This window comes from Oncorhynchus kisutch, linkage group LG8 (genome assembly GCF_002021735.2).
Source record: "Oncorhynchus kisutch isolate 150728-3 linkage group LG8, Okis_V2, whole genome shotgun sequence".
In the NCBI taxonomy this organism is placed as follows: Eukaryota; Metazoa; Chordata; class Actinopteri; order Salmoniformes; family Salmonidae; genus Oncorhynchus; species Oncorhynchus kisutch.
In genome coordinates this window covers 57507534-57530930 of record NC_034181.2, presented here as the reverse complement: position 1 = coordinate 57530930, position 23397 = coordinate 57507534, and the positions used below count along the sequence as shown (strand labels likewise).

At 45.8% G+C, this 23397-nt stretch overlaps 1 protein-coding gene across 1 annotated transcript in view; it reads right to left on the bottom strand.

Annotated features, from left to right (window-relative positions):
- Positions 1-23369, bottom strand: part of LOC109895508 (CKLF-like MARVEL transmembrane domain-containing protein 4) — a 26795-nt gene extending 3426 nt beyond the window's left edge. Inside the window, exons 1-3 of the mRNA XM_020489227.2 lie at positions 22451-23369; positions 5783-5959; positions 996-1094 (exon numbers count right to left, since the gene is read on the bottom strand). Of these exons, the coding sequence (XP_020344816.1) occupies positions 996-1094; positions 5783-5959; positions 22451-22636 (462 nt within the window). The 5' untranslated portion in view covers positions 22637-23369. The remainder of the gene's footprint in view (positions 1-995; positions 1095-5782; positions 5960-22450) is intronic.
- Positions 23370-23397: the final 28 nt, after the last annotated feature.

Here is a 23397-nt window from a genome sequence, read left to right as displayed (position 1 = left end):
TAGGCTGAGGGTTACAAAGAGGGTTAATAGTCAAAAGAGAAAGAGACCGAGAGAAAGAGAAAAGATAGAGCGAAAAAGAGAATGAAACAGAGCAAAACGAGAGAGAAACCAATGAGGTGTGACCTCTCTCTCTCTCTCTCCAACCAGGGGATTGGGGCTGAACTCCAGAGTAAACGTCCATGTCACAGCTCAGAGCTGACAGGACAGGAATCAGAAATCAGCTCATAACCTCCAGGGAGGGACTGAGTCAGTAAATAGTGTGGATGTGGCAGCAGCAGGGTGGCCAATGGAGCCATGAACATTCACTGTGGCTCTGCTCACACATCATCAAGCTCCCAGCACTTTCCCTGAACATGAACACTTTGCACCTGGGCTGGCCAATTACTGCCTGGCCAACCGATCGTCAAACCTCTCACACTGTCAAGCAACTTAAATCCAAAATTCTATTTTGGATTTATTATACCGTAGGTGGGGAGGAAATGCCATATTGACTTGGTGAAATGCAGTTCAGGCTACCTTCCACAGGGAGGCAGCAGTTAACAGGAAATGCAGTATAACGTGGACAGACAAAGAAAAGAAAATCAACAGAAAAACTTCAGGGAGGCTTGTATAGCTAATCGCTAAATGTCTTGCATTCGATTTGATTATTGAACATACCTCTGAACATCACATTTTGTAGTAAAGCTCCCTGATGTATATTTTAGATACATGTAGGCAACTCTTCAAACAACAGAAATCCAGTGGGTCATGTAACACCAGCCACTGTTCTTTGCGTGGCACAATAACGGATCAAAGAACTCTTTCACAGAGAGCGGGGAGTAAGGGAAGAGAGGACGAGGGGGTGAAAGGAGAAAGACCTCAGCCCATGTTTCAGTGGTGTACACCTGAGACAGACTGATAAACAGGGTGGTCATTCCAGAGAAGGCCCGGGTCAGGGGGTCACGAGGGGAGTGACCAGGATAAGGATGCAGTGGGGCGGGACAGGGGGAACCCACCACTGCTGCGATCTCGGCACCGGACTTGTGGTTGAGAGCAGCCAGGACCACAGAAGCCAGGAAGAAGAAGACGGTGCTGGCTGCAGTGTTGACCAGGTCCTGTGGTGACAGACAGACAGACAGACCACGCATATTAATTAACAGGTCACGTTTAGACTGATAGTTACTGTACATACATACGAGGGGTTAGTACTAGCTTCTCTCGCCATGTCGTGCAGAGATGTTGAGTAATGTTTTAGGGTCATGTGATATAACAACTTTACCCATAAAGAAGACAAAAAACAGCAGTGTTTCTCAAAGGAACCTCAGATAACAAGAATAAACAAAAACTCTGTTGGTCACATGCGCCGAATACAACAAGTGTAGACTTTACTGTGAAATGCTTACTTACAAGCCCTTAACCAAGAGTGTAGACTTTACTGTGAAATGCTTACTTACAAGCCCTTAACCAACAGGGCAGTTGAAGAAGAAGCTACCCATCTTGCGGTTAAAACCACACACAAATTTTTTTCCACCATGTTTTTGATGTGATAGAAAGTGGTAACTCTGTGGTGTCCAGCTCTAATGGGAGAGAGTGTCAGACGGACGGATGGATGGATGGAGATGAGAAGGGTGGCCTGAGGCTTGGTGGAGCGTGGGTCTTTTAGTGGGCAGGATGCAGTTCTTATGAACGGGAGACAGGGGGTGTAAAATGGCTTCTGTATACCACCCCTGCCTTGTCGCAACACAACCGATTGGCTCAAATGCATTAAGAAGGAAAGAAATTCCACAAATTAACTTTTAACAAGGCATACATTAATTTGAATGCATTCCAGGTAACTACCTAATGAAGCTGGTTGAGCGAATACCAATAGTGTGCAAAGCTCTCATCAAGGCAAAGGGTGGCTATTTTGAAGAATCTCAAATATAAAATATATTTTGATTTGTTTAACACTTTCTTGGTTACTACATGATTCCATGTGTGTTATTTCATAGTTGGGATGTCTTCACTATTATTCTACAATGTAGAAAATAGTAAAAATAAAGAAAAACCCTGGAATGAGTAGGTGTGTTCACACTTTTGACTGGTACGGTATGCTCATGCTGTATATCAGAATTGTAATATTTAAGTAACATATCATTTTTTGAGTTTCTGTCATATCAAAGCTGCATATTTAGAGTCTCTGTAACCCACATCTTTGTCATACTTGTCAATCCATCAGCTATCTAAATGTTTGGAATTGTTTGTGCTGTTCTCTGTTGATAGTAATTGGCGCTGAAGCCAATCACCGAAGGTCCTTGTACAAGGACCTGATTATTCACATGAACATAGGACACTGTGTCTCCGTGAGCTTTCAGGATGTGTTGTTCTGGCTGGCTGACCGGTCCTTCAGTGTATGCTTAATAAATGTCCCAGCATGACTGGGGCAAGGCCCCCCATGTGAATTGTTGTGATGGGAGTCATAACCCACATCGTCTCACATGACACCAACTCTCTCCCACAGACTCACTGGCCAAACCAGACTCAAGACTGAACACTAGCCAAGTGAGAACCTCAAAACAAGAATACTGGCCAGACCAGACTCAAGTCTCCCCTTTTTGCACCAACACACATGTACAGCTCAGACCACCAAACCCCACATACACTGGAATCAATCAGAGACAAATCAAGCCTGAGTCTCACACTTGGCTTCAGATGTAGGGCAAATCCTCTCTAATGCCTCACTCCCTGTATATGCAGTCTGTGTGTGTGGCAGGTATAGAGAGTGTGTCTGAGTGTGATCTGTTCGGCAAAATGTGTGAAGAGAAAGCAAACGGTGCTCAGTGGGATGTAAAACTGTGAAAAGTGCTGTTTTTCCTGGGGTTTAATCTGTCTGATGTGTTTCTACAGCGGCGCTAGGATATCTTGTAGAGCTGGATCTCCCACTGGACACACCACCATCACCAACACAATAGTAACAGCACAGCATACACTGGTCCAACTGGAGTTACTGGACTGATTTATCAGCGTCAATACTGCCATGCTCCCTCTACTACACACACCAAATCCAGCTAACCTTAGATCCATCTCACCCTAGATCCATCTCACCCCAGATCCAGCTCACCCTCGATCCAGCTCACCCTAGATCCAGCTCACCCTAGATCCAGCTCACCCCAGATCCAGCTCACACCAGATCCATCTCACCCCAGATCCATCTCACCCCAGATCCAGCTCACCCCAGATCCAGCTCACCCCAGATCCAGCTCACCCCAGATCCAGCTCACCCTAGATCCAGCTCACACTAGATATAGCTCACCCTAGATCCAGCTAACTTCAGGTCCAGCTCACCCTAGATCCAGCTCACCCCAGATCCAGCTCACCCCAGATCCAGCTCACCCCAGATCCAGCTCACTTCAGGTCCAGCTCACCCTAGATCCAGCTCACCCTAGATCCAGCTCACCGCAGATCCATCTCACCCTAGATCCAGCTCACTTCAGGTCCAGCACACCCCAGATCCTACTCATCCCAGATCCTGCTCACCCCAGATCCAGCTCACCCCAGATCCAGCTCACCCTAGATCCAGCTCACCCCAGATCCAGCTCACCCCAGATCCAGCTCACTTCAGGTCCAGCTCACCCTAGATCCAGCTCACCGCAGATCCATCTCACCCTAGATCCAGCTCACTTCAGGTCCAGCTCACCCCAGATCCTACTCATCCCAGATCCTGCTCACCCTAGATCCAGCTCACTTCAGATCCATCTCACCCTAGATCCAGCTCACTTCAGATCCTGCTCAACCTAGATCCAGCTCACTTCAGATCCAGCTCACTTCAGGTCCAACTCACCCCAGCACAATCCTCTCTGGGAGAAACCATTCCCACATTCCACATGCACAGCGGCGGTTTGTAAAGCAGTAGCAAAAGATGGAGCGCCTGCCTTTAAATACCCCAGTCAAACCACTGCCTCTCGCTTTCTCTCTCTCTGCAGAGTGACACACTTCTCCAACCCCTCCTTCAACCTCAGCCTCGAAGCAGAGAGGCAGGAAGGCCGCTTAGACTTACTGGCTTCTTTGGGAGACGGGGAGATGTCAGCAAGCTCAGCATTTGGCAGAGCAGTCAGGGACTCTCTGGAAGCCAGAAAGTGTGAGTGTGTTAGGAGTGGTCTTTCGATGAGGAGGGCTGTCGAGGCTCTAGTAGCTACATCCCCTTCAAATGGCTCTACCAAATGTTTTCAGCTGCGTGTTTATGCTGATTTAGACAAGGATTAAGGCAACAGGAAGCACGCATATCTAGACAAACTCTCTGAAGTGGGAGTAGACTTCATGGAAGAAAAGTCACCAAAAACACATTGCAGAATACATTCAGTTCAACAAACAGCAGAGACTACTAACACACACACACAAACAGGACGGTATTGCACACTATTTCAACAGATGCCAAGAATCAAGGAAAATAAACCATACGGCTACATATTCAAGAGGAATGCACTGTGTCTCATGTTTCATCAGTAGTCAAGCAAAGTAAATCAGTAATATGTTGTTTGTGATTTGCCACAGGTTCATCCATCTAAACAGAAACCGTCGCTCCACTCAAACCAATGCACTGCCTGATTTCCATAAGGAGCTGGCACAGAAGGATCTGTAGTAAAGTGAGAAAGGGAGAACCTGCAAACCAGATCAGCATACAGCATGCTCTCACACTCAGAAGGGAGACTCTACTTGGCACATTGTCAAAGATCCAGTCAAGAGGCCACTTCAGGTTCTCCCACAGGCTGCTATTTCACTCGTGCGTGTACTGAGATTTCTGTTCCCAGCCTCCTCATTTCTGAGCAAAAACTTTCCCTTCCTTCATTAGGCCAGCACTCACCCACATTGAAAACGGGCATTGTGTGTGGTCACCCTTCTCTGTGCTGTCTCTCCCTGGCATGGCAGTTGGGCATTTGAAAGTCTTTGTGTGGAGAGACAACAGAGCAAGCCAGCTGAGACAATGCATGGCCGTTGTAGGCAATGCCACAAAAAGAGGTCCAGTCTCTGCCTAGCACAAGACAGACCAACGCCACAACGCCACCCCATCCAGAGACACGGCGTCACACAGATCACCAGGAGGGCAGGGAGAGAAAAAGAACAGCCAACAATGTATCTGAATAATCAAATGACCTCTAACCAAATGTGTAGTTCCCAGGAGCCTACACTCACCAACTCTTCGTAAAAAGGTTACCTCGGAGAGTTTTATGATGAAGCCCAAGGCTGTGCTCATTTTCTTAGGTGAGGGAACAGCTCCCCTATACTCCCAAGACAGCAATAGAGCATTACCAAACATACCACCGAACACAGGTTTGAGATGACAGGATCAAATAGCACATCATTAGAATGAGATATGGACATATTGAATTATGGAGACACAAAGATGCTGTGTTGACACGGTGCAGTGTTGCCATACTTTTTCGAAGGGTCCAGCATACCCACCACTGACATTTGCTATGACTGCATTTTTTTTTTAAACTCATTTGTCGCCCACATTTTATAGGCAAGTGTACTTTCAGCAAATTCAGTTTACCCTCGGTTCAACTGATCAACTTTTACTTGAACAACCTTCATGTCAAGTTGCTCTCATACCTATATAATAGCACTGTATTTAAACTAGTCAGTATTTAAACCTGTCGTTCTGCCCCTGAACAGGCAGTTAACCCACTGTTCCTAGGCAGTCATTGAAAATAAGAATTTGTTCTTAACTGACTTGCCTAGTTAAATAAAGGTAAAATAAGAAATCATTGACATCTAAACCAGTAAGAGGATGTGATTGGTCAGTGTGTGTTGGTGGGATACACACCGTCAGGCTCCAGTTGACGTGGGGCACTTTGGTGTGCAGACTCAGGCTGAAGATGAGGAGGAGGACGCCTGTGACTACAAAGGCACTGCAGCTGACAAACTCAAAGAAGTAGACCCCTCCACAGGGTAGGCACAGCATGATGGTCTCTATGCAGATGAAGGCTATGAGGGCCAAGGCCTGCGGAGAGGGAGGAGGAAGAGGGACAGGTCAAGGACAGCCTTAAAATAAACTATAAACATACAGTCCTACAGTAGAGTGGGTAGAGAGTGTGTCGTTATGATACTACCCACGTCAACCCATACAAATCCATTCAATCAGAAGGAGAGCCAACGTTCAGGACAGCTTTCTGTTTTTATATTGTTAATTCATCATTTGAGGCATGCCATTTAGTCATGATAACTACACTGCTCAAAAAAATAAAGGGAACACTAAAATAACACATCCTAGATCTGAATGACTGAAATATTCTTATTAAATACTTTTTTTCTTTACATAGATGAATGTGCTGACAACAAAATCACACAAAAATGATCAATGGAAATCAAATGTATCAACCCATGGAGGTCTGGATTTGGAGTCACACTCAAAATTAAAGTGGAAAACCACACTACAGGCTGATCCAACGTTGATGTAATGTCCTTAAAACAAGTCAAAATGAGGCTCAGTAGTGTGTGTGGCCTCCACGTGCCTGTATGACCTCCCTACAACGCCTGGGCATGCTCCTGATGAGGTGGCGGATGGTCTCCTGAGGGTTCTCCTCCCAGACCTGGACTAAAGCATCCGCCAACTCCTGGACAGTCTGTGGTGCAACGTGGCGTTGGTGGAGCGAGACATGATGTCCCCGATGTGCTCAATTGGATTCAGATCTGGGGAACGGGCGGGCCAGTCCATAGCATCAATGCCTTCCTCTTGCAGGAACTGCTGACACACTCCAGCCACATGAGATCTAGCATTGTCTTGTATTAGGAGGAACCCAGGGCCAACCGTACCAGCATATGGTCTCACAAGGGGTCTGAGGATCTCATCTCGGTACCTAATGGCAGTCAGGCTACCTCCCTTTCTAGGGAGTTTTTCCTAGCCACCGTGCTTCTACACCTGCATTGCTTGCTGTTTGGGGTTTTAGGCTGGGTTTCTGTACAGCACTTTGAGATATCAGCTGATGTACGAAGGGCTATATAAATAAATTTGATTTGATTTGGCGAGCACATGGAGGGCTGTGCGGCCCCCCAAAGAAATGCCACCCCACACCATGACTGACCCAACGCCAAACCGGTCATGCTGGAGGATGTTGCAGTCAGCAGAACGTTCTCCACGGCGTCTCCAGACTCTGTCACATGTGCTCAGTGTGAACCTGCTTTCATCATTGAAGAGCACAGGGCGCCAGTGGCGAATTTGCCAGTCTTGGTGTTCTCTGGCAAATGCCAAACGTCCTGCACGGTGCTGTAAGCACAACCCCCCCATCTCATGTCGGGCCCTCATACCACCTTCGTGGAGTCTGTTTCTGACCGTGCACATTTGTGGCCTGCTGGAGGTCATTTTGCAGGGCTCCGGCAGTGCTCCTCCTGCTCCTCCTTGCACAAAGGCAAAGGTAGCGGTCCTGCTGCTGGGTTTTTGCCCTCCTACGGCCTCATCCACGTCGCCTGACGTACTGGCCTGTCTCCTGGTAGCGCCTCCATGCTCTGGACACTACGCTGACAGACACAGCAAACCTTCTTGCCACAGCTCGCATTGATGTGCCATCCTGGATGAGCTGCACTACCTGAGCCACTTGTGTGGGTTGTAGACTCCGTCTCATGCTACCACTAGAGTGAAAGCACCGCCAGCATTCAAAAGTGACCAAAACATCAGCCAGGAAGAATAGGAACTGAGAAGTGGTCTGTGGTCACCACCTGCAGAACCACTCCTTTATTGGGGGTGTCTTGCTAATTGCCTATAATTTCCACCTGTTGTCTATTCCATTTGCACAACAGCATGTGAAATGTATTGTCAATCAGTGTTGCTTCCTAAGTGGACAGTCTGATTTCACAGAAGTGTGATTGACTTGGAGTTACATTGTGTTGTTTAAGTGTTCCCTTTATTTTTTTGAGCAGTGTATATATCAACTAGTGACACTAACCACGTTTCTTTCACCGTACACCAACGTTTCAATAACTTTGATGAGACTGGGGTGACTGGTGCTGATGGAGTGGCATTGCCTTGGGAAGTGAGTGAGAGGAGCCCACAACCTCATTGTGAACAGTTAACTGATATATTTTCCCTCCTCCACCAGTGATGGGGGAGAACTCGGAGGTTAATGTGTTATTTAAGGATTTCCGTTGCAATCAGCCCGCCTCTCCACAAACCTCAGACCAGCAGATTACAGGTTGGTCCGCGTGAGCCTGAGGGAGACAGAACCACCGCCATCACCACGCATACATATTCCAGGCTTTGTCCCATCTGGGCCGGGCTCAGACCGGATCTAGTTGCCTGACAGATCTAAATAAAGAATCTGTTCCTTCTGGAATAATGGGCCCAGTCCAGCTTGTATCATCAAAAATGTATGAGCTCTGTGACAGGAAGTCGGAGAATTACAGGCATGCTAATGCACACACTTAGCACCCTTGCCATGTATACATTCACACCACCTTGAGAAAGCTAAAAGGTGGCTAATGGACCATTCCCTAGTCACATCACTCAGTGCCTGAGGAAGAGAGAAAGAAAGGGAGATACAACTATTTTGGTATCATCATCAAAAGTGACATCACACTCTTATGTATGCGCACGTGCACACACACACACACACACACACACAGAATCTCTTTCCTTTCTTTCTCTCTCTCCTCCCACCACTTTTCAAAAAGCCTGTTCCTAAGGGGAGCCTTCAGGTGTCTTATGCAGATGCTTGGTTTCACAGCTTTGACAGGGAAGTCACATGACTTCATGACAGTCTACGGCTCCCCACATGGACTTGGGACAGCCAAGCGTCTGAGAATCTGCTTACGGCCAGAACTGTCACGGCCGTTAAAAGAAGAGGACCAAGGTGCAGCGTGGTGAGCGTACATTTCTCTTTTTATTTGGAAAAAAAGAAGCCGAACAAAACAATAAACACTACAAAAACAAAATGTGAAGCTAAATGCTATGAGCCATAAACAAAAGTTGTCTTCCCACAAAGAAAGGTGGGAAAAGGGCTACCTAAGTATGGTTCTCAATCAGAGACAACGATAGACAGCTGTCCCTGATTGAGAACCCTACCCGGCCAAAACATAGAAATACAAATAATAGAACATAGAATACCCACCCCAAATCACACCATGACCAAACCAAATAGAGACATAAAAAGGATCTCTAAGGTCAGGGCGTGACAAGAACTCTAAAAGTACCAATACCAAGTCTGAGATTTAACCTAAAGAATCCATCCCTAACAAACCTTATCAAGAAGCCATGAGACACCCAGATTTGCACACACGTACACTTCATGATGTTTCTATAATGTATGACCTGCTCAAATTTCTTGTCTGTTTTCCATGCTCTTTTGAAATGCAGATTGAGCCAGAACTCTCTGTGAAGAGCCGTCTCCTGTTTTGTACTGGTTAAATGGAAAGGGTGATTGACAGACAACGATTTCCATGGCAACAGTGGGACTTGAATATGTAGATTCACCTCCCTTATTTGGAAGTAATATTATCTTTAGACTGAGAAAAACATCTCACCTCTGTACAATTATCTGTAATGGCGTTGGAGACAATATGAATCCTATGATTTATGTGTAAAGAATTACCATAATTATGAAGTTGGACAAAAGACCAATCCATCTGTAATATTAAAAATGTTCATGAAAACAAAACCCATTTTCTATAAAATATGTTGGCGCAGTGTCAAGGCCCAATCCAACCTGTCTTTTTCTGGGTCAAACACACTGCTGATCAGAAGCCACTCTTTCTCTCCATCCAAGTCATATATTATCCTGAAGAACAAGTCTGTGATATCGTGAGGATGAGTTAATCATCCATCTGACAACAACAGATTTCTATAGAACAGAGAAATATTGTCAATGTCAGAATTTGCTGCAAAACTGGCATCTTAGTTGCCTGAGATAGAAGACAACGGACATGATAAGTGCAGGGAGCAAACCAACCAGCATATTGGACCAGATCCTGATGGGAGCAGCAGGGAGGCAGCTGGTCGTGTTCCTTCTGACCTTTCCTCACCTCTTTTCCCAAGCCCCGGGCTGTTTCTTAAACCCGTCAGCCCAGGTTAATGAACAGAACAGGGAACTGCAACAGGGCTTCTCATCACAACACTCCTCTGTTTCTGACACATAGAGTTGTTGAGGCAGGAGAGCGCTTAGGCTACACTCCTGACATGTTCTCTGGCTAACCACCCTTCACACATCTGCTGCAATTACAGCCTTGTACTGGAATTACAGCCTTGCGAAGGGCGAAACACTCAATCTCACGCAGACACACAAGCATGCACACAGTCACGTGCATACAAACATATTATTATTTCAGAGCGGCAAATCTTTTTCAAGGCCACACTTGCAGTAGGTACCTCTGCGAGGAATTCATTCGGGCCCATTTCTTTCTCTGTGGCAGCCAACTGAAACCGCATTAGAGCTGTGTTTGCCTGGGTGCACACAGCGTGACATTTACAACATGGAAGTGTCCATACTGGGGGTGGCGGGTGGATGCAGTGGATGAAGTCATCCCCGAGTCGTGATAAAAGCAGCCCTTCCCTGGCCCAGTGTGGAGCAGGTGTCAGACAGGGAGGGTGGAGGGGGTGGGGTTACTATGCATGCTGGGTAAGTGTGTAACTAATGATTATATGTCAACCCCACCCACCCTTCTCCAAAACCTCCCATTGTTCATCTCTGGGATTAGTTACATTGTGAGTTGCTTGCAATGGCCACTTGGGAGTCAGATCCCAGTCTTGTTCACCATCTGTTGTGGCCAGAAAAGGAACGGGAGGTAGGCATCACAATACAGACTGCACTCCAACGACCTTTGATCAGCGGTGTCCTGTGCATTTCGTTCCTGGCCTAAATGGCTCATGGAAATCTGTGCAACAATAACCGTTTTTCTCCTGCTTCTTGAACCCAGAGATGTCTGTAGAGCCAGAAACTCCGCCTATCATGTGTGTTTGTTAAAGACCAGTCTGAGAGAAACACTAGAACAGAACACACAGTCTCTCCAGAATGGGAATTGCTAGCGGACACGGAGCAGCATCTGGTAAATTAATTTAGCTCCATACACAGCCTACAAAAAGGGCCTTCAATAATATTTAACTTTCCCTTGTTAAATCACCACAATAAAATATCTACATTACAAGGTCCATTGACACAATTGAATAGCTATGTAACAACTTAATCCAAACGGCAACACTCTACAAAAGAGATGAAAAGGGAGTTTTATTTTGGTATTATAAAGGCCACAGTGTAAATTACATTAGAAACAGTACAAAAAAGGAGGGACTGTCAAAATCTGATTGGTAAGAGCTGATTGGGTTAGAGCTGACTGGGTAAGAGCTGACTGGGTAAGAGCTGATTGGGTTACATGACTTGAGCTCTGTGGAAATGCTTAGAGGAGATGAGATCCACAAAAAGCCTGTTGTCACGAGACTTTTCACACCCGTGTAAAGTTTCCTCATAGACTGACACAAAGAAAGGTTCTCTGAAAGTGATAGCGCCAGTATCCCGGTACTAATGCTTCTCCCAATAACACCAAGTCAACCTCAGGCCTTCAGAGTGTTTATGTTACAACAACCTCTACGGGACCAGAGACCAAGATGGTGTGGCTATAGGAACAGTTCCCATAGTAAAGTCCTTAGGAGAGGTAAACATGCTGACGGGAGGAGGGTTTCACCTCAACTTAACTAATGTGAAATATACTATACACACAACCCTCCTGATTGGACCAGCAAGGTTATCGCCGAACATTCCTCTTCACTAGCCCATAAAAGTATGCCTTTTGATTTATAGCTGAAATCGTACGTGATTTTACGTAACTGAATAGCCTATTAGGGAAGGATAACTTTTCGTCATCAAGTCCATTATCACGAGTTGAATTTAGTTCAACAATATCAAATCATCAACTCTGCGGTAACGCGGATTGAACTGGGATGATCCATTAACATCGAGAGAGCTCTTGTTCTGGGGAAAAACTGGGCACATTTGCAGATGAGTTACAACGAGCGGTGTTCTGGGGGATTAAATAGTAAAACACAAGGCCTCAGCAGTTCCCTTGTGAGGCCCTTCAAGTCAGTCAATCATTGTCCAGTGGCAGTGGCATACATACACTCCAAGGTCAACTGACAGTCAAACCCGAGCCCGAAACATGGGAGCTCTGCTATCGTAAAACTATTATGGTCAACCTTGAGCATATTTCCTCATCGAGCTGCCGTGAGTAAATGTAAGGAATGTGTTATCAACTCCTCTGTACTATCGTTCAAATGAAACCCCCTTACATAGGAAGCATAGCATAGCTGGGCAAATCAAATCAAATTGTATTTGTCACATGTGCCGAATACAACAGGTGTAGTAAACCTTACAGTGAAATGCTTACTGACAAGCCCTTAACCAACAATGCAGTTTCAAGAAAATACCTAAAAAAAGTAAGAGATAAGAAAAACAAATAATTAAAGAGCAGCAGTAAATAACAATAGCGGGGCTATATTTTTATTTTTTATTTCACCTTTATTTAACCAGGTAGGCTAGTTGAGAACAAGTTCTCATTTGCAACTGCGACCTGGCCAAGATAAAGCATAGCAGTGTGAGCAGACAACAAAGAGTTACACATGGAGTAAACAATTAACAAGTCAATAACACAGTAGAAAACAAAGGGGGAGTCTATATACAATGTGTGCAAAAGGCATGAGGAGGTAGGCAAATAATTACAATTTTGCAGATTAACACTGGAGTGATGAATGATCAGATGGTCATGTACAGGTAGAGATATTGGTGTGCAAAAGAGCAGAAAAGTAAATAAATAAAAACAGTATGGGGATGAGGTAGGTGAAAAAGGGTGGGCTATTTACCAATAGACTATGTACAGCTGCAGCGATCGGTTAGCTGCTCAGATAGCTGATGTTTGAAGTTGGTGAGGGAGATAAAATTCTCCAACTTCAGCGATTTTTGCAATTCGTTCCAGTCACAGGCAGCAGAGTACTGGAACGAAAGGCGGCCAAATGAGGTGTTGGCTTTAGGGATGATCAGTGAGATACACCTGCTGGAGCGAGTGCTACGGATGGGTGTTGCCATCGTGACCAGTGAGCTGAGATAAGGCGGAGCTTTACCTAGCATGGACTTGTAGATGACCTGGAGCCAGTGGGTCTGGCGACGAATATGTAGCGAGGGCCAGCCGACTAGAGCATACAAGTCGCAGTGGTGGGTGGTATAAGGTGCTTTAGTGACAAAACGGATGGCACTGTGATAAACTGCATCCAGTTTGCTGAGTAGAGTGTTGGAAGCCATTTTGTAGATGACATCGCCGAAGTCGAGGATCGGTAGGATAGTCAGTTTTACTAGGGTAAGCTTGGCGGCGTGAGTGAAGGAGGCTTTGTTGCGGAATAGAAAGCCGACTCTTGATTTGATTTTCGATTGGAGATGTTTGATATGAGTCTGGAAGGAGAGTTTGCAGTCTAGCCAGACACCTAGGTACTTATAGACGTCCACATATTCTAGGTCGGAACCATCCAGGGTGGTGATGCTAGTCGGGCATGCGGGTGCAGGCAGCGACCGGTTGAAAAGCATGCATTTGGTTTTACTAGCGTTTAAGAGCAGTTGGAGGCCACGGAAGGAGTGTTGTATGGCATTGAAGCTTGTTTGGAGGTTAGATAGCACAGTGTCCAAAGACGGGCCGAAAGTATATAGAATGGTGTCGTCTGCGTAGAGGTGGATCAGGGAATCGCCCGCAGCAAGAGCAACATCATTGATATACACAGAGAAAAGAGTCGGCCCGAGAATTGAACCCTGTGGCACCCCCATAGAGACTGCCAGAGGACCAGACAGCATGCCCTCCGATTTGACGCACTGAACTCTGTCTGCAAAGTAATTGGTGAACCAGGCAAGGAAGTCATCCGAAAAACCGAGGCTCCTGAGTCTGCCGATAAGAATATGGTGATTGACAGAGTCGAAAGCCTTGGCAAGGTCGATGAAGACGGCTGCACAGTACTGTCTTTTATCGATGGCGGTTATGATATCGTTGAGTACCTTGAGTGTGGCTGAGGTGCACCCATGACCGGCTCGGAAACCAGATTGCACAGCGGAGAAGGTACGGTGGGATTCGAGATGGTCAGTGACCTGTTTGTTTACTTGGCTTTCGAAGACCTTAGATAGGCAGGGCTGGATGGATATAGGTCTGTAACAGTTTGGGTCCAGGGTGTCTCCCCCTTTGAAGAGGGGGATGACTGCGGCAGCTTTCCAATCCTTGGGGATCTCAGACGATATGAAAGAGAGGTTGAACAGGCTGGTAATAGGGGTTGCGACAATGGTGGCAGATAGTTTCAGAAATAGAGGGTCCAGATTGTCAAGCCCAGCTGATTTGTACGGGTCCAGGTTTTGCAGCTCTTTCAGAACATCTGCTATCTGGATTTGGTTAAAGGAGAACCTGGAGAGGCTTGGGCGAGGAGCTGCGGGGGGGGCGGAGCTGTTGGCCGAGGTTGAAGTAGCCAGGCGGAAGGAATGGCCAGCCGTTGAGAAATGCTTATTGAAGTTTTCGATAATCATGGATTTATCAGTGGTGACCGTGTTACCTAGCCTCAGTGCAGTGGGCAGCTGGGAGGAGGTGCTCTTGTTCTCCATGGACTTCACGGTGTCCCAGAACTTTTTGGAGTTGGAGCTACAGGATGCAAACTTCTGCCTGAAGAAGCTGGCCTTAGCTTTCCTGACTGACTGCGTGTATTGGTTCCGGACTTCCCTGAACAGTTGCATATCACGGGGACTATTCGATGCTATTGCAGTCCGCCACAGGATGTTTTTGTGCTGGTCGAGGGCAGTCAGGTCTGGGGTGAACCAAGGGCTGTATCTGTTCTTAGTTCTGCATTTTTTGAACGGAGCATGCTTATCTAAAATGGTGAGGAAGTTACTTTTAAAGAATGACCAGGCATCCTCAACTGACGGGATGAGGTCAATGTCCTTCCAGGATACCCGGGCCAGGTCGATTAGAAAGGCCTGCTCACAGAAGTGTTTTAGGGAGCGTTTGACAGTGACGAGGGGTGGTCGTTTGACTGCGGCTCCGTAGCGGATACAGGCAATGAGGCAGTGATCGCTGAGATCCTGGTTGAAGACAGCGGAGGTGTATTTGGAGGGCCAGTTGGTCAGGATGACGTCTATGAGGGTGCCCTTGTTTACAGAGTTAGGGTTGTACCTGGTGGGTTCCTTGATGATTTGTGTGAGATTGAGGGCATCTAGCTTAGATTGTAGGACTGGCGGGGTGTTAAGCATATCCCAGTTTAGGTCACCTAACAGAACAAACTCTGAAGCTAGATGGGGGGGCGATCAATTCACAAATGGTGTCCAGGGCACAGCTGGGAGCTGAGGGGGGTCGGTAGCAGGCGGCAACCGTGAGAGACTTATTTCTGGAGAGAGTAATTTTCAAAATTAGTAGTTCGAACTGTTTGGGTATGGACCTGGAAAGTATGACATTACTTTGCAGGCTATCTCTGCAGTAAACTGCAACTCCTCCCCCTTTGGCAGTTCTATCTTGACGGAAGATGTTATAGTTGGGTATGGAAATCTCTGAATTTTTGGTGGCCTTCCTGAGCCAGGATTCAGACACAGCAAGGACATCATGCAGATTAATTACTTAAAAGTCATACAATGTGATTTTCGGGATTTTTCTTTTAGATTACGTCTCTCACAGTTGAAGTGTACCTATGATAAAAATGACAGACCTCTACATGCTTTGTAAGTAGGAAAACCTGCAAAATCGGCAGTGTAACAAATACTTGTTCTCCCCACTGTAGGTAGCAGCAGCGTAGGGTAGCCATTTGTGGGTAGCCATTTGATTAGATGTTTAGGAGTCTTATGGCTTGGGGGTAGAAGCTGTTTAGAAGCCACTTGGACCTAGACTTGGCCCTCCGGTACCGCTTGCCGTGCGGAAGCAGAGAGAACAGTCTATGACTAAGGTGGCTGGAGTCTTTGACTATTTTTAGGGTCTTCCTCTGACACCGCCTGGTATAGAGGTCCTGGATGGCAGGAAGCTTGGCCCCAGTGATGTACTAGGCTGTACGCACTACCCTCTGTAGTGCCTTGCGGTCTTAGGCCGAGTAGTTGCCATACCAGGCAGTGATGCAACCTGTCAGGATGCTCTCGATGGTGCAGCTGTAAAACCTTTTGCGAATCTGAGGAACCATGTCAAATCTTTTCAGTCTCCTGAGGGGGAATAGGTTATGTCATGCCCTCTTCACGACTGTCTTGGTGTGCTTAGACCATGTTAGTTTGTTGGTGATGTCGACGCCAAGTAACTTGAAGCTAGGGCTGTGTAATATGGCCTAAAAGTAATATCTCAATTTTTTTCAGCGATTTGGACAATTCATAATATATATCTATTTTTTTTCTTTTTCTAAACAAATTAAAAAAGGCCAAGACATTTTATTCAAATACAAAAATATACAAGGACTCAAGGCCTATTTGTGCAAAACAAATTAAGTCTATTCTATTGTTTAGGCATGTTTGACCAATAGCTGTTTGAACATGTAATTGATATAATCATTTTGATTGAAAATGTATTAATTTGTTATAACTAAAACAGCCTGTGGATGTTTGCTATTGGATTGGCAGAATGACTACTAACACAAACTACTAACACAGCCTACAGCTAGCCTGAACATAACTTTTTGAATGCACTTGAATTATCCAATGTCACACTTACCGATGGCACGGTGAAGCCTGTGCCCAAAGCACTGCAGGCGGGTCCAGTTGTTCAAGAGCAATGCTTTTATCAGGTTACTCCTGTTGTCAGCTGTCATGCACACCTGTCGGTCTTCGCTCATCTTCCACGATGCCAGAGAGTCTTTGAGACCCTGGGCTATTACTTCACCCATATGATCATCAGGGAAGTAAGACGTCTGGAGGCAGACATTTAGCAATTTCCAGTCTTCATTTATGTAGTGGACTGTCAAACTTAGGTATGGCTCTGACGTTCTGCTTGACCATAGATTGGCTGTGGTGGAAAAAATATGAAACACTAGCAAGGTTCTCTGCTACTCTTTCGCGGGTAGCAAGTGTATAATCGTGGCAGGGCTTCTTCCGTGAAATACTTGCAGCTTGGCAGCTGATATTTGTGGTCAACTGTACCTAGCAGCTTTTTTAAGCCTGGCTATGTAATAGGTCACTGCATCCGTTACCTCCTTCCACCTCAAACTTTTCTTGTCATAAGGGATTACGTTTGAAAAAGATGCGACTATGGTAGTTTGTCTATTAGCAGACGTTTTGGGAATCGGGCGACTGGAATTGGCATTGCGTAGTCTCACGCATTCCTCCCATTCCACCGCGTGTTTCAGTTGCAGGTGATGGGAGAGGTTGGTTGTGCTGCTGCTTTTCGTTGCAATTGTCTTTTGACACCTTTTGCACAGGACATTTGTTTGCTTAACATAAGACCTCTTTAACCCGAACAAACCACTTCCATATTACTGAAAAAACATTGCTGTCCTTTTTGGGGATGATTTCATCCTCATGATCCTGAGCTGGCTTCCTCACTTTCCATTTTGGTGGAACTCTTACCGGCGCTACACTTCTCCGGCGTGGTTACAATTTATGACAGGCTGTCTAGGGTTGTGATTGGTGGATAACCTCGATTCTTTGCGATAGACATTTTCCATATCGTGCTAAAACATAAACTCGAATATATATAAAAAAAACACTTGATATATCGCCCTGCCCTACTTGAATCTCTCAACCTGCTCCACAACAGCCCCATCGATAAGAATGGGGGCGTGCTCAGTCCTCCTTTTCCTGTAGTCCACAATCATCTCTTTTGTCTTGATCATGTTGAGGGAGAGGTTGTTGTCCTTGCACCACACGGTCAGGTCTCTGACCCCCTCCCTATAGGCTGTCTCATCGTTGTCAGTGATCAGGCCTACCACTGCTGTGTCATCAGCTAACTTAATGATGGTGTTGGGAGTCATGCCTGACCATGCAGTCATGAGTGAACAGGGACTGAGCACACCCCCCTGAGGGGCCCCCATGTTGAGGATCAGCGGGGCTGTGTTGTTACCTACCCATACCACCTGGGGCAGCCCGTCAGGAAGTCCAGGATCCAGTTGCAGAGGGAGGTGTTTAGTCCCAGGGTCCTTAGATTAGTGATGAGCTTTGAGGGCACTATGGTGTTGAATGCTGAGTTGTAGTCAATGAATAGCATTCTCACATAGGTGTTCCTTTTATCCAGGTGGGAAAGGGCAGTGTGGAGTGCAATAGAGATTGCATCATTTGTGGATCTGTTGGTGCGGTATGCAAATTGGAGTGGGTCTAGGGTTTCTGCGATAATGGTGTTGATGTGAGCCATGACCACCCTTTCAAAGCATTTCATGGCCACAGACTAGAGGTCGACCGATTAATCGGTATGGACGATTAATTGGGGACGATTTCTAGTTTTCATAACAATCGGTACTCTACATTTCTGGACACCGATCACGGCCGATTACATTGCACTCCACGAGGAGACTGCGTGGCAGACTACCTATTATGCAAGTGCAGCAAGGAGCCAAGGTAAGGCGCTAGTTGCATTAAACGTATCTTATAAAAACAATCATTCTTAACATAATCACTAGTTAACTACACATGGTTGATGATATTAATAGTTTATCTAGCTTGTCCTGCGTTGCATATAATCGATGCGGTGCCAGTTAATTTATCATTGAATCATAGCCTACTTCAAACGATTATTTTACAAGAGCATTCGTGAAAAAAGCACTCTCGTTGCACCAATGTGTACCTAACCATAAACATCGACGCCTTTCTTAAAATCAATACACAAGTATATATTTTTAAACCTGCATATTTAATTAATATTGCCTGCTAACATGAATTTCTTTTAACTAGGAAAATTGTGTCACTTCTCTTGCGTTCTGTGCAACAGAGTCAGGCTATATGCAGCAGTTTGGGCTGGCTGGCTCGTTGCGAACTGTGTGAAGACCAACTTCGCCAAAAGGGGGGTGACTTAACAAAAGCACATTTGCGGGAAAAAAGCACAATCGTTGCACGACTGTACCTAACCATAAACATCAATGCCTTTCTTAAAATCAATACACAGATGTATATATTTTTTAAACCTGCATATTTAGTTAAAAGAAATCCAGGTTAGCAGGCAATATTAAACTAGGGAAATTGTGTCACTTCTCTTGGGTATATGCAACAGTTTGGGCCGCCTGGCTCGTTGCGAACTAATTTGCCAGACTTTTTCGTAATTATGACATAACATTGAAGGTTGTGCAAAGTAACAGGAATATTTAGACATATGGATGCCACCCGTTAGATAAAATACCAAACGGTTCCATATTTCACTGACAGAATAAACGTTTTGGTTTCTAAATGATAGTTTCCGGATATCAGAGGTTAGCTTTTTTACATGGCACATATTGCACTTTTACTTTCTTTTCCAACACTTTGTTTTCACATTATTTAAACCAAATTGAACATGTTTCATTATGTACTTGAGGCTAAATTTATTTTATTAATGTATTATATTAAGTTAAAATAAAAGTGTTCATTCAGTATTGTTGTAATGGTAATTATGACAAATAAATAAATCAATTTTAAAAAATCGTCTGATTAATCGGTGTCGGCTTTTTTTGGTCCTCCAATAATCGGTATCGCGATGTGAGTGCTACGGGTCGGTAGCCATTTAGGCAGGTTACCCTAGTGTTCCTGGGCACAGGGACTACGATGTTCTGCTTGAAACATGTTGTTATTACAGGGAGAGGTTGAAAATGTCAGTGAAGACACTTGCCAGTTGGTCAGCGCATGCACAGTGTACACGTCCTGGTAATCCATCTGGCCCAGCGGCCTTGGGAATGTTTACCTGTTTAAAGGTCTTACTCACATCGGCTACGGAAAGCGTGATCACGCAGTCTGTCACGCCTTGGTCTTAGTATTTTGTGTTTTCTTTAATTATTTGGTCAGGCCAGGGTGTGACATGGGTTATTGTGGTGTGTTTTTGTCTTAGGGGTTTTGTGGGGTGTCTACGTAGTCTATGGCTGCCTGAGGCGGTTCTCAATCAGAGTCAGGTGATTATCGTTGTCTCTGATTGGGAACCATATTTAGGCAGCCATATTCTGTGAGTGTTTTCATGGGTGATTGTTCCTGTCTTTGTGTTTGCACCAGATAGGGCTGTTTTGGTTTTCATTATTTCATTTCGTTAGTTTTGTAGTTTCTGTATGTATAGGTTTTCCTTCATTAAAATATATCATGAATCATCATCACGCTGCATTTTGATCCGATCCTTGTTCTACCTCATCGTCAGAGGAGGAGATAGAAGAGAGCCGTTACAGAATCACCCACCACACCCGGACAAAGTGGCGTGGTAACAGGCAACAGCAGCAGCAGGAGCAGCAGCAGCTGCAGTAGGAGAGGTTGCACCACCTGGAGAAATGGACATGGGAGGAGGAACTGGACGGTAAAGGACCCTGGGCTCAGCCTGGAGAATATCGCCGCCCCTAGGAAGAACTGGAGGCGGGGAAAGCGGAGAGGCGCTGGTATGAGGAGGCAGCGTGGCGACGCGGATGGAAGCCTGAGAGTCGGCCCTAAAAATTTCTTGGGGGGGGGGCTCACAGGGAGTATGGCTATGCCAGGTAGGAGACCTGCGCAAACTCCCTGTGCTTACCGGGGGGCTAGAGAGACCGGGCAGGCACCGTGTTATGCTATGGAGTGCACAGTGTTTCCAGTGCGGGTGCATAGCCCGGTGCGGTTCATACCAGCTCTTCGTATTGGCCGGGCTAGAGTGGGCATCGAGCCAGGTAAGGTTGGGCAGGCTTGGTGCTCAAGAGCTCCAGTGCGCCTGCACGGTCCGGTCTATCCAGAGCCACCTCTACACACCAGTCCTCCGGTGGCAGCTCCCCGCACCAGGCTTCCTGTGCGTGTTCTCTATCCAGTTCCACCAGTGCCAGCACCACGCATCAGGCCTACAGTGCGCCTCGCCTCTCCAGCGCTGCCGGAGTCTCCCGCCTGTTCAGTGCTGTCGGAGCCTTTCTCCTCTCCAGCGCTGCCGGAGTCTCCTGCCTGTTCAGCGCAGCCTGAGCTGCCAGTCTGCATGGAGCAGCCAGAGCTGTCAGTCTGCATGGAGCAGCCAGAGGCAACCTTTTGGTTACTGGCCCAACGCTCTAACCACTAGGCTACCTGCCGTAATGTCACTGGGAGTTGTGCTGTCTCCACTGCACATTTACATTTGCCCTGGGTAACGGTGGTGAAAGACATGACTTCCTGTTTGACCTCAGTGTTTTGTTTGTTTTTATGTAACCTCTAGTGGGTCAGCTTTCTCCAACTACGACATTGTAATTACATGCTTATTTTTGTCAGTATCATCTGACCCAAGAAGAAGACATCCACCTCGGCACAGAGAGTTGCTCTCAGCACAGACTTTACACGCAGGCTACAGATGTCTTTCTCAAAGACATCTCCGGTGTGTGTGATTCTCCAGGTACACCTCTCCCCCTGTTCTCCTTGTCAGACTGCTACTGTGCCTTTTCTGGCATTGAATCTGGTGAATCCTCTGAACATCAAAACTCTTCGTACAATGAGTTCACTTAAAGAGTCTGTGTTGACCACTGTACAGCAGAATAGACGCCAAATGATGTTCTATAACCGCTAATGAAGCAATATTCGAACATGGCATCTTCTGAGTAGGTGGCTTAGGTTGTTACCCTTATGCACTTAATTATTCCCTTGGTTCCACTGGTTTCCCCAGTGCTTCATCTGTAGGCTATGTGAGAGCACCATCTCCGACTGAGCAGTTTGGCACCAATAGATGGGACAAAACTCTGGCTGAGACGTTTCCTCTGCAGCTGAATTATCATAGCTTTGGGTGGCATTATCTTCCTTTGTTGTTGTGTTTTCTCCCCACAGAGACATCTGGTTTTAGGTGTACTGGCACAAACCCCACATTGAACTATTCTGTTTCCCCTTCCTGTAAACTGTTTAGAGAAATGTTGCTGATTTCATGAAAATAAACAATAGTCATACAATTGTTATAAGTGGTTGATATGGAATTCTTTCTAGTAGAAGAATTTGTCATTATTTGGGCTACTTCCATTGCAATATTATGTACTGACTTCATGTGCATATCTACCTCAAATACCTCGTACACTGATATGGTAATGTTAGTCCCTCTATATTGCGCCTTTCATGTGTATTTTATTTTTACACTCTGCATTGTTGGGAAGGGCTCGGCCGCAAGCATTTCACCGTAAAGTCTTAAACCAGTTGTATTCGGCACGTGAGACATGCCGAAAAACATTTGAAAGTGTAGCATAGTGGACTGTGTGTGAGCCACATGCAAACTGGGTTACTATTATGTCACTGTGCCTAAAGAACCAGGCCATTTCTCAAAAACAGACAAGCACAGGCTACACGCATACAAATGCAAACACAGTAGATTACAACGCACATCGTTCAATGAAGTTTTTATATGCACATATGTAACACTTCAGTCGCCTAGTCATGCAGTCTGTTGAATGATTTGACTTAATTATTTAACTTACCACTTCAACGGCCTTTAATATGCCAAAGTGTGACTTCAGGTACTCAAAGTCACACCTAATGCCACCCAAAACATTCCTTGAGTGTACGGGCTCGGTGGTGGGCTGGTATGGGCTACTTGCTCCCGAGATCATGGAAGTGTTGGAGGCCTCGCCATGAAACCCCTCCGCCTCCTCACTGTTCCTCATGATTTCACTGTACGCTCCTACACGCACCGGAACTTTTAGTAGAGTAGCCCAGTGGATTTACTCGCCGTTTGGCTTTAAAAAAAAAAAAAAAAACACTTTATGCAATACGCGAAAGGGAAAAAAATAAAAACAGCTCACTTTTGATGCGACGATCGCACAAGCTACTTTGTTGTGGCGATTTTTTTTTAAAAGGGGTAACAATTCTTATTCCGCGAACATTCCTCGATGATCAAATGCTGCTTCCATAAAGAATGTGATACAAATTGCCTTACAGTTGCGCACGAGTGTAAGGGACGATTCTGGTTGGTTCTGCACGCACCGAAAACACCTATTCATGGAGTTGGAGAAACAGGCGAGCTACATTCCGCTCCTTTGTGATACTTATGTAAATAACAAAAATCCATCATGGCCAGAAATAAACGAGACATGCCGTTTTTACACCATGGCGTTTGTAGCCAAAAGTTCTGAGCTGAAATGCTAATTATGTTACGGTTGTTGTAAATGTAAAGTCTTCGCCCCAAAAAACGGCACATTCCTGTATGCACACGCTTTAAAACGTATTTAAATGCTTGAAGACGCCCATCGGATATAGTAACTTCTGGTAGTTTAGGGCCCGGGGGCAGTCTTTACTATCCCCGTGGATCTAATTGTAAATAGTGAAGTGCGTTCCCGATGTGTGTATCATCGTTCGTCGATAGATACTGCGTAGGGTTGCCCATGCCATGCAGGGCGCGGAGTGGTGGTCTATGATCGTGACGTGC